Genomic DNA, 12,328 nt, shown 5'->3' with positions numbered 1-12,328 from the left:
GCTTATGAAATATACATTTTATTTGCCTATAATTTCACTAAATTTCATTTTAAGTTTTTTGTTGTATCTATCTATCTATCATCTATCTATCTATCTATCTATCTATCTATCTATCTATCTATCTATCTATCTATCTATCTATCTATCTATCAGATTTGGCATCTGAAATGTTTCATCTAAAAACACAGGCAGGGACTTCCCGAAATGCCTCAGACTCATTACACATTTGATTTTGAACACATTTTTGGTTCTTACAGGTCCAGAAATTTGTGACTGTTGCCACATTTTCACAACCTACGGCAGTCAGTCACAGGGGTGTGACCCATAGTCTAAAGGCTGTGTTGTGGTAATCTTCTGTCAGGTGAATAGAGAGAGGGCAAGTATTTTTTTTTCCCATTTGTGGACCTCTGCTTCACTTTGCTAATTGTTTTCTTAGCTTTACAGAAGCTTTTTCATTTATGCAAAATCATTGGTCAACTCTTGATATTACTTTCAATACTATTAGAATCTATGAGATACATATGATTTATGACTATTTCTTGAAGTGTTGTCTGTCAATAGGTGAACAGATACCAAAAAAGTGACCTAATGAATGATGGAATTTTCCTCAGCTGTACGATATTAATTTCAGAAAAATAAATGGCATTGAAGACAATCATGTCAAGTGAGATAAACAAGTCAGACAATTATTGCATTCTTTCATAGATGGAATTCAATTTTTGAAAACCATGAGGATATATATGTGTACAGTGAATATCTGGCATGAAAACAGAAGGATGACTATTATTAGAGAAGAAGGTAATCAATGGGAAGGGGAAGGATGATAGAAAGTAATGGAGAATGAATATCAGCCAAGTTCCTGGTGTGCATGTATGAAATTATCAGAATAAAACCCACTTATCTCCGGGCGGTGGTGGCGCACGCCTTTAATCCCAGCACTCGGGAGGCAGAGGCAGGCAGATCTCTGTGAGTTCGAGACCAGCCTGGTCTACAGCGCTAGTTCCAGGACAGGCTCCAAAGCTACAGAGAAACCCTGTCTAGAAAAACCAAAAAAAAAAAAAAGAAAGAAAAAAAGAAAAAGAAACCCATTTATCTCAACAATTGGTTAAAATTTAAAATGTAATTAGTTAATTAATTGTGCTCTTATGCACAATTTTTTTATTTTATTTTTTTTGGTTTTTCAAGACAGGGTTTCTCTGTGGCTTTGGAGCCTGTCCTGGAACTAGCGCTGTAGACCAGGCTGGTCTCGAACTCACAGAGATCCGCCTGCCTCTGCCTCCTGAGTGCTGGGATTAAAGGCGTGCACCACCATCGCCCGGCCTTCCTATGCACAATTTTATTAAAAAGTTTATATTGACCATATTAACCTTGCAGACCAGAATCAAAATTGCCGCGCATTGTGCCCCCGTGTCTGCACTCGGTGCTCTATTACCCACCAGTTTGTGAGCTTTGGGAAAGGAGGCTGGAGGTTAAAATACACAAACACACACAGACAGAGAGACAGAGACACGGGTCATCCTTGAATTCCCCCAAGAATGCCCCCTTTATTGTGTTCAGGGGCAGATTATATAGAGATAGCCACGCCCCAGCCAAACCCATCAGAAACCACTCTCCTGCCATCAGGAACTCCTGAAGGTCTCATGCTCAGAGCAGCTGTAGGCCAGGACTTAATTGGTCCCAACACAAAATATAATTAATTTAAATTCTATCAGAAATAAAAGTACATCCCTCACTTCATAAAGAAAAGTTCTAAGGCATAAATAGATGCTAGATAAAAGAACATCCAAGATTCTAAAATTTAGTACACATACAGGCAATGTTTAAAGTTATCAAATGTCTTATCGCAAAGTTCTTTAATTATACTTGATCTTTCTATTTGTATTTCTCTAATAACTTATTCATTTCCTTTATTTCAAGCCTGACACCTCCCCAAAACATTCTTACAATAATGATAATAGTACTAGTACGAATAAAGCTACATTTATAAATCTTTCAATTCTATTAGTTACATACAAGAACAAAAACATTCTTCTTCCAATGGCTGTAATGAGCATAAAGCATCTATCACAATTTTTTTTCTAGATAAGTGAGATAGTGACCAAGGAAATTAACAATCCTTGGGTCTCACTATTCAAATATGAAAATATGATATGGACTCAGGTTTTTGTTTGTTCTTATGAGATAGGGTTTCATGGATCTCAGGCTAGAATCATGTAGCTGTCACCATGTAGCTGAAGATGACCTGGAATTCCTGATCCTCCTGCCTCGTCCTTCAGAGTACTGAATTAACAGCTGTATCATCACGCTTCGTGTAACATCTGCTGCTGGGAACTGAACCTAGGGCTTTATGAATGATAGGCAAACCTTTTACAAACTAAGCTCTGTATCAAGGTATTTCTAAAGGAAATTATTTATGCTGTGACAGCCCCTATTGAAATATATTATTCTAAGAGTTTTCATAAGTATGAGAAAATTAGTCTTTTTTCATTAAAAAGGCCCCTACAGATACACCTAATATAACTAAGTAATTATAGAGGTAAGGAATTGAATACATTGCTCATTCGCTAATGCACACACAAGAAAGTGAATTGGAAAGATGTATCAAGCCGGGTCTTTGGAGCAACCACAACTTTGGGTGACGTCCACCTTGGAAAAATGCCAGGAACATGTGGTGACGGAATGAAGGATTAGTGACTTGTGATATTTTTAGGCTATATTTATGCTTTCTCAGTTCTTTTGTTTTTTTGGCTTTAAGCTATAGAATATTATCTGCAAGCAAAGTTTTGAGTGAGTTCCTGAGGGAAGTCCATAAATGAGAAACAGGTCAGACTTTGCTGAGTGGTTCCAGCTCTGAAGAACATAAAAGAGTCTCCTCAGCACGAGAATTGAAATGGAAAGTTCATGCTACCCCTTGTATCAAAACGTATGTGAAACACCGCTCATAATATAGAAATGAATTTAGCCTTTGGGCAAGAAGCAAGCGGGTCCAAGTTAATCAAGCATATAATTCAAGAAAAAAAGATTCAATTCCTTTGAATTTGCTCCTTTGCATTTTCCTGAGATCCTTTGTTTTGTTTGCGATTCATGAGTTTTTCACTTGAGCACAACAGTTGGCTGAATACATCACACTTAGCTGCAGCCACACATGAAGAAGTCCAGAAGTTTGTAGTAGAAACATTCACTCACCAAACTGCCTTGTGTGCAGCATGCAGCAGACTCAATTCTTAGGGGATTTGATCCAGTTAAGTCTCTCCTCTCTCTCTCTCTCTCTCTCTCTCTCTCTCTCTCTCTCTCTCTCTCTCTCTCTCCCTCCCTCCCTCCATAGGGTAGGGTCTGTTCTGTCCACCTGCACTTCGTTAGAGAGCAGAGTGTTCACATGCCACACCACAAGAACCTACAGTGACATAACTCCATCCAGAGAATGGCGTGACTGGGCTGGTCCCCCACCCCCACCCCTCCTAAGCTCTTGTATCACTGAAAGTCTGGCAGCCAGTTCCACCCTGACAGAGTTCACAGCATATATTAGTGGATCCTTGTTCTCAGTGCGTCTGTTTAAGGAATTAACGGAAGCAGAGTCAAGAGCAAGGTAAGCGCTGTTTTTACTGTAGCCCAGGGAATGCTGACTCTTTGGGACAGTATTTAATTTTAACAGGAACGGAAAAAGAAATCTAGACGATTTTTGCCAATTTGCTATTCAACGACAGTTTTGAACATTTATACTCACGTTTTACTTAATAGGCTTTCCATCACTTATGGATCATTTCACAATGTGTGCTGAATTGATTGGCAAGGGGAATTTAAAATAGTCCAAGGTCACAATGAGAAAATAGTTAAATGAGACATTCAAAAAAATACAGAATTTAAAATGCTAATTAGCTACATATGCTTATATTGTTGAAACCTAGAATTGGAGCAGAGAAAGGTCTCTGCTACCCGCATTCAACAGATTTTTCAATAAAATATGTTGTTACAGGTTACAATAAACATTCTGTGTTGTAAAACATTTGCTGAATGACTCAGATACTTGTATGGATTCCTTCTTCATGTTCTGCTCATTTAAAGATTGTGGTTTGGGATGTACAGCTTAAGAATCTTGTTTTAAAGAAATTCTGAGATATGCTTTTCTTTTTCTGTAAAGAGTACGGTGTGACTTTTCCTCACAGTGGAGGCATTGTGTGTTTGCAGGTTCGCTTTGAATTCAGAGTGTTAGCTTTAACTTTGCCAAAACTGTGGAAGCAATTTTTATTACTATGCCCATTCAATTAAAAAGTCAAACCTCATAAATGAATCAATAAAACATTATATATTGTTAATGTGTTGAAAGGTATGAGGAATTCTGTTACTGTGTTTTGCGTTCCTAGTGCTTGGCTGTGGGCAAATCCTGTCCACTAAGTTAAAAAACTTCCATCAGAATCAAGGGGGGAATCATTTAATAACACTGTGACTATATCTGATCAACACTGTGACTATATCTGATCGTAGAATTTTAAGTGTTTCTTTTGCAAAATCTTCTTCAATGTTTCATTTGATGAAGTCTCTTAGGATTCTAAGCTATATATTTAAAATGAATGGTCTCCTTATGCCTACCCACTCCAAGCTACCTGATGCAAAATCTTGTCTCAGACTGGTCACATAAAATACCACACAATGCCCTCGGTTTGAGTGTGACTTCCCTTCACCCAATTTCTCTCAGAGGAATACCAGCTTTTCTGGGGTGCATTCTATGACTCCCCACTCTTATATTCTAGCTTTTATTTTTTTTTTATGTGAACTGGCAGCTTGTCTCTGAAAGTAGAAACACTGTTCATCCTCCTCTTAGGGACAGGTTATGTGAAATTAACTACCATGAAATCTCAAATATATACTCTCAGCTTAATACCTTCTACACAGTTTGGGATGCCACCGTTGCAATTGCTATTGTTGTTGTTGCTGCTGTGTCTTCTTCCATCTCTCTTCTCTCCTACTTCCACTCTGTGAGGACACTACAGTTTGGATTAGCAAATCACATCACCTCATACTGTGACACAAAGAAGATGAGTTTACAATGTATTGAGAAAGCAGAAGAACTTAACTTTTAAGAGTTGAAAACAACCTTTTTCTATAGCTGAGGTCCTTTTTGGTTTGGGTTTAAAAACCAAGACCATTTGACATTTTGCTGTTGGGTAAACATTTGTTCTTCTAAAATTAATTTACTAAATACTAGCTCGACAGAACAGTTTTGCAGTGGATTTTAAAGCCTGGAATGTTGAGCTTCAGATAATGTAAATAGCCATCTAAGTAATCACCACCCTGCGAAAGGAATGTGCCTGCTGCCTCTTTTGCTCCACAGGCAGCAAGAGTAGCTTTTCCTCAGGGAAAACCACAGATTGCCCCTGCTCCCAGTTAGGGTCTTCCTAATGAGGCATTTTAATGATTTTAATGGCAGAGTGCATTGAGGAATTTACAGTCTGTCTTTTAATTTTCATTTCTTCTGGTTTAGAGAAATGTTCTTAGGAAGGGTTCTAACACAGGAATCACCAGGCTCGAAGGGAGCCTTCTAATCAAGGGAGGGCCAAAACAAGGGCTAAAGTAAATATGTTAGCCATGACCAGAAGGGGGCGCATATGTGCATGCCTGAAAAGGGTTTCCTCCAAAGGTGTAAACACGACACACCCTTACTTTTATGCTTAAATGTAAAGGTTTAAATGACAGTAAAGACACTATTTTAAATGGCATTAACAATGAAATGACAAGATGGGCTTTGTTAATGAATTCAACATGAATCAAACTTTTTCTTGGAATTATATTGTTTTTATAATAATCTGTTTCTGCTTTATTTAGGATTCAAAGCACTTCCTGAAAATGAATCTGTGTGCATTTGCTCTCGTCCTGGCATTAGTCAGTGGTGTCAGTGGTCAATACTATGATTACGATGCCCCTCTCTTCATGTATGGGCAACTATCACCCAACTGTGCACCAGAATGTAACTGTCCCCAGAGTTACCCAAGTGCCATGTACTGTGAAAATCTGAAGCTGAAAAGTGTCCCCATGGTGCCATCTGGCATCAAGTACCTTTACCTGGGTAATAACCAAATCGACCATATTGATGAGAAGGCGTTTGAGAATGTCACTGACCTGCAGTGGCTCATTCTGGACCACAACCTCCTAGAAAACTCCAAGATAAAAGGGAAAGTGTTCTCTAGGCTGAAACAATTGAAGAAGCTGCACATAAACCACAACAACCTGACAGAGTCAGTGGGTCCACTTCCAAAGTCCCTGCAAGACCTGCAGCTGACTAACAATAAAATTAGCAAGCTGGGGTCCTTCGAAGGGCTGGCAAACCTGACCTCCATTCATCTTCAGTACAACCAGCTCAAAGAGGATTCTGTGTCAGCCTCTCTGAAAGGCCTGAAATCACTACTGTACCTCGACTTGAGCTTCAATCAGATTGCCAAGATTCCTAGTGGCCTCCCAGCATCTCTTCAAACTCTCTACCTAGACAGTAATAAGATCAGCAGCATCCCCGAAGAGTATTTCAAGCGCTTCACGGGGTTACAGTACCTGCGTTTATCCCACAATCAACTGACAGATAGTGGAGTACCTGGAAACTCATTTAATATATCATCCCTTCTCGAACTAGATCTCTCTTATAATAAACTTAAAAGCATCCCAAATGTTAATGAAAACCTTGAAAACTATTACCTGGAGGTCAATGAACTCGAAAGTAAGTATAAAACTGCCCCTGTGTTTGATTGGTATATCAAGTGTTAGAATATGTAAGCTTCACAATAGAATAAGGATTAATTAAAAGAACAACATAATTCCCACTTGAAACTCTAGCTCAGTCACACATTGGTTCTTCCTAACCATTCCTCAGAGTGTCAGGACCAAGAGCAGTTAAAGCCATAGAATTTTACACTAAATTTATAAGGATTTAATGTCCATACTGCTGTTTTATCTCTTAATATTTACCTACTATTTCTTAGTTTGTTCCCAGTGCAGATTTGTGTGCTTCCTTTTTGATTTGGCAAGATTCAAGTGGGGAAAGGAGGACATAAGTTCCGAAGTGATGCAGGAAGTATAGACTCTCAAGCATCCCCCTGCTTGTCTGACTCAGATCACACATATATAGTCAGTCCCATTGTCCCTAACCTCTTGAGATTCAATGTGCCATCCTACGAACCTGGCCAACATCACCACTCTTACCTAGTGTGGTGTGTGTGATCTTCACAGTGTTCTCATGAGGATTCTAAGAGAGCTGGAGAGTAGAGAGATGTTGATTATTTCAAATACCTATTTATTTAAAAAATATCCTTATAGAGCCCTTTACTTTCATACCTTCTGTTCTCATGCTGCTTTATTTTTTTTTCTCTGTGATGGAGCCAGACTTGATCTGCATTGTGCAGACTTACATCCTCTTAGGCTTACTTCAGTTTAGAGAATATGAAATTAGACATGACATTAAAATATTCCATGTAATAGAATTTGGGATGGAAATGTATCAGTTCACCAATTTTGTGAAAAATCTAGGTGGGAAACACCATTTAAATCTGAAGCAATTATTTACAAAATGACCTTGTTGGTCTACTTAAATTGGTCTTGTTTATCTAATGAGAGCTTCAACCTTCTTGTTGCAATAAACACAGTTCTATCAGAAAAATTATATTGGATATTGTTACTATACTGCAATTTTTCCATAATTTTATGTAGTTTCTGGGTTGCATATTCTCATGAAGGAGACTGTGATTGCTAATGTAAACACCATGCTCTTTGTTCTGTTTTTAAAGCCACCAATGCAAGGTGTGGAACAGGTTGACTGTGACATGATGCATAGTTCAGGTTATCACAATTCTGTTAGCACAATTGCTTATAGCTCAAAGTTCACTATGTGATATGTCCTTTCATTTTTCCAAGTAATACCTTCAATTGTTAATTGCAAATATCTGAGTCTAAATCAGGTTCTTTATTGAACATTACATTTAATCACATCCTTTAAGCACATATAAAGGCATATCCTTCAATACATATGGAAAATTGGTTCTCAAACTCTCTTGCATCTCAAACTCTAAAGTCCATTCTATAAATGCTGTAATAATTTCATGTAACTTTATGCAATCCTCCCTCCTACATTTAATCATCTATAAATTAATTATTGCACTCATAAAATGAATCAATTAAAACTTTTTACATTATTTATATATGCAAATTTAAAAATATTTTGGCCTGTGGCTTATCTATCACATAGGAAGATGAGGAGCATCCTCTCCCAAAATACAAAGCTCCAATATACAACCACAAGCAATTATCCCTTTTCCAGTCATGTGACTAAAAGTTAGATTAAACCAATCTTATCTTCTTCAAGTGAAATTATCTTAGAATGAGAAAAAAATGTTAAAAAAGAAGGAATCAGTATTTATTGAGGGTATTATGTGTGTTGATATGCCGTGAGGTGCTTTAAATACAACTTTATAATTTTAATGCAACTTACAGAAAGCAATACCTTCTATCAGACAGAGAAAGCAGCCAGAGTTCCAAGTTCCCAAGCTATGCAGCAGAGAAAGCATCCAAACACAGGCATAAAGTCATCTTTCTTTGCATCATAATTTCTCAGAGATGGGTATTATAGAAAGACTATGGGGTTATCCTGAAATGCAACTCAAACAAACATCATAAAAGAATGGAGTTCTTTTATGGAGAGTGTTTGAGTTTTATTCATTTTTGCCAGCTAGAGTTTGAGAATAAAAGAAAATATCGATCTAAGGAGTGGACAAGATGAAGTTCAAACTGGGTAGAGTAAACAAATGTTATCCTAGTAAGTCTCTTGGTTTCTGTTAAAATATTAGAGAAGTCTTGGATTGTGACAACTTCTCAACCACCAAGGTACACTAGCTGCATATTCGATGATTTGGTTTATGTCTTGGAGTTTTGATTCTCTGCCATAGTGTGTGGTTAATGGAAAATTCCTCAGTGATCATGGAGTCAAGTCTATCATTTTCAGGCTGGAAATACCAAGGATGTGAATTTTTCATTGATGAGGTTATTCGTATAATTCATATGTACTTAGGTCAGGCTAGACATTTGAAGACCCTTCTGACTAATTCATACTATAATTCATATGCACTCAGGTCAGGCTAGACATTTGAAGACCCTTCTGACTAATTCATACTAGCTGTATGCATTTCTAAAGCTTCTTATCAAACTTCAATAAATTATGTTTTTTGAGAAGTTTCGTTGAGCCTCCTGATTTATCCTATTTAGTGTTTATTAAATATCACTGTGAACCTGTAGTAGCCTGAAATGTAAGTTCAGTAGTCTTTATTGGCTTTTTGAGGGACATCCTACCTAATCAGAAGTCAGTCATAGGGTATGTTCTTTAAATAATAATTTTAATATAGTAAAATGAAAAATGATTGCTCTTTTCTATTTCTTCATCCACAGAGTTTGATGTCAAGAGTTTCTGCAAGATACTGGGACCGCTATCTTACTCTAAGATCAAGCATTTGCGCTTGGATGGCAATCCCCTCACCCAAAGCAGTCTGCCCCCTGACATGTACGAGTGTCTACGTGCAGCAAATGAAATCAATATAAATTAACATCGTCTCATTACAGTTCATGGAAGTATGTTCTGGAGCAATACTTCATGTTTAGGTATTTCGGGGATGTCTGTAAAGTTTTCACAATATTCTTTTGTTGTTGCTATTACATTGTGGATTTTAATTAATGAAGGAAATGTTTTGTGAACATTTACCACTTTTTAATAAAAGATGAAAAGCAGGCCTATTTCATCGTGAGAACAGACACACAAAAACATTGAACTTAGTTCTTCATTTGTAAATTTCATGTTTTCTAAAGCTCTATGTTCAAATGATATGAAGCCTCTTTACTGATCGCATGAAAATCAGTCAATCAGACTGATATTTATGATTCTTACATTTTAAGTTAATGACCTCAAAAACAGAAAAGAAATATTCATGGATGCTTGTTATCCTAATCCAAATTATCTTGATATGTTCAAATTTGTTTTGCTGAAATATAGATTCTGTAGTTTGAGACCTGTAATTTTGAATTATAACAAAGAAAATATGAAACCATATCTACCTAAAGAAATGGCATTTAGTACTGAACAATTGTATAGTCACTTAACAAGACTTTCTTTGAATTATTTTTCTCTGTCATGTGTATGTTTCTTTTTGATTATTTGCATGTTATGATTAACAAGCTAATAGCAAAATAAAACATTGCAAATGGCATCATGGTATTAATTCTTGTGAAAAATTATGTCCTTTATGAAACACATAAAGGAATCCAGTCAGAATCTAAGACAGTCCTAGTTTGTAATATTTTACTTGTGAAATCATACGATTTTCCACACTTTGACTAGTTCTAACATCCAGATACAATGAATTACTAAAACACTTTTATAAAATGCAGTTATATCTCACACGTTCTTGGATATTGTTGATGTTTTCATTCTTGTTTTTCTCAAGTATGTACATTGTTGACTCCATTGAAGGAAGTATACAACATCTGAGCAGTCACTATGAAATTTTTAAATGGGAATGATGAGACACAAAGACCAATAAATGTAAAATATTCTGAAAAGTATACTTTAAAATAGAAGTTATGATTTCCTTAGCTCATTGTGCTTGAAATATAGGCATTGATTTCATACATCAGTAATAACAGATTTCAGTGGTCAATATTAAGTGGTTCCATGGTTGTTCACAAAAAGCAATAGTAAAAAATACATTTAAGGAAAATAACCTTTTCTGCCCAATAAACATTAAAGCCTTTGTTGTTGTTTACTTTCTTTCCATTTAGAAACTATACCTTTATTTCAACATAATTAGATATTTTTATTCCTAGATAATTCGGTACACTATATCTTGACGATAATCACTCCCAAATCCCCATAGCCTTCCAGGAACATCCAATACAAATAACCACACTTTATGAAATTTGTGGATTTGAGTGTTTTTTTAACTGAAAATAGATTTTTTTCATTAAGTATATTCTGTTCATGATTTCTTCATCCTTATCTCCTTCCAGATTCTCCCTGTCTCCTCCCACATTAAACTCCATAGTTTATTTCTCTCTCTCTTTTTTAGAATACAAATGGATAAATTAAAAAAAGAACAAAGCAATCAAATTGTAAAATCAATAAAAGCAAAACTAATATAAAGGCACATACACAAGCAGAAACACAGACACAATGAACCATAAAATTCACAGAATCAGAAACAAAAACATATAAACGAAATACCAGTAAGGTTTAAAACTCCTAAACTAAACATTATGATATCAAAATAAATCTTAAAAAAATAACATTAAATTTGTTTTGTGTTGGCCATTTATGGTTGGGTATTGGACCAGCTCTTAACTGTGGTTTGTAGATCCAATGAGATGGCACTGAAGGAAACTATTTTTTCCTTTATGAATGTTTGCTGGTCAGAGACAATTTCTTGGTTAGGAATGGGGGCTCATGCCTACTTCTCCCTCTTAGTGTAAAGTTTGTTTCTTAGCAAATGTTATGCAGTCAAAACTACACTCATCCAGTACCCACTGTATATACCTGCCTCCTGTTCCCCAAAGAAAGTATGTCTTCAAAACATGGTGCTTTCAGAGAACAAATTTAATGAAATTATTCCTTGTCCTGTCACTGAAGACTTATCTAATGAAGCTGGACTCAACTAAGATTGGAATTGGAAGAATATTGTATAAGCTGACTGTATACCTGTGAATGGAGACTTCACGTTCATTTCCCAGTCTCCCAGACCCAAATAATCACACCAAAACTATATTAATTACAATACTGTTTGACTAATGGCTAGGGAGTAGTTCTAGCTAGCTCTTACATCTTAAACTAACCCATTCCTATTAATCTGTGTATTTCCCTGAGGCTGTGGCTTAAAGTTTCTGGCATCTTTCTCCTTCAGGAACTATACAGTGTCTCTCTGACTCTGCCTTCTTTCCTCCTCTGTTTCTGCTTAGATTTCCTGCCTTGCTATATTCTGTCCTGCCATAGGCCAAAGCAACTTCTTTATTTACCAATGGTAACAAAACATATTTACAGCATACTGAGGGGAATCCCACATCACGTACCTGCTAGCCCCATGTCTTTTCTTTGTAGAATCAAGTTCAAGTTCTTTAAATTGTGATTGCTCAACTTCTTTCTTGATATAAGCATAAAAGTGCTTTTCCTCAATAAATCTATTTTGTAGAAGAAACAAAATTAAAATTTCTTACTTTTCCCATGAAATTTGTTTCTAGTTGTTGGAAACCTGTTCTAGGGTAGGAGAAAATGTGTCCTAAGTTCTTTATTCATATGTGTCCATACATGAGCTTTGTC

At 36.4% G+C, this 12,328-nt stretch overlaps 1 protein-coding gene across 1 annotated transcript; it reads left to right on the top strand.

Moving 5' to 3' along the window:
• Nucleotides 1-3,207: 3,207 nt before the first annotated feature.
• Lum (lumican) lies at nucleotides 3,208-10,229 on the top strand. The gene is made up of 3 exons (XM_075954490.1): nucleotides 3,208-3,586; nucleotides 5,821-6,703; nucleotides 9,418-10,229. The coding sequence occupies exons 2-3, from the start codon at nucleotides 5,842-5,844 to the stop codon at nucleotides 9,570-9,572; spliced, it is 1,017 nt and encodes a 338-aa protein (XP_075810605.1). The 5' UTR covers nucleotides 3,208-3,586; nucleotides 5,821-5,841; the 3' UTR covers nucleotides 9,573-10,229.
• Nucleotides 10,230-12,328: the final 2,099 nt, after the last annotated feature.

The sequence above is a fragment of the Microtus pennsylvanicus genome, chromosome 20 (genome assembly GCF_037038515.1).
Source record: "Microtus pennsylvanicus isolate mMicPen1 chromosome 20, mMicPen1.hap1, whole genome shotgun sequence".
In the NCBI taxonomy this organism is placed as follows: domain Eukaryota; kingdom Metazoa; phylum Chordata; class Mammalia; order Rodentia; family Cricetidae; genus Microtus; species Microtus pennsylvanicus.
Note: the sequence above shows the minus strand (reverse complement) of the source record. Positions and strands in the feature narration are given on the sequence as shown.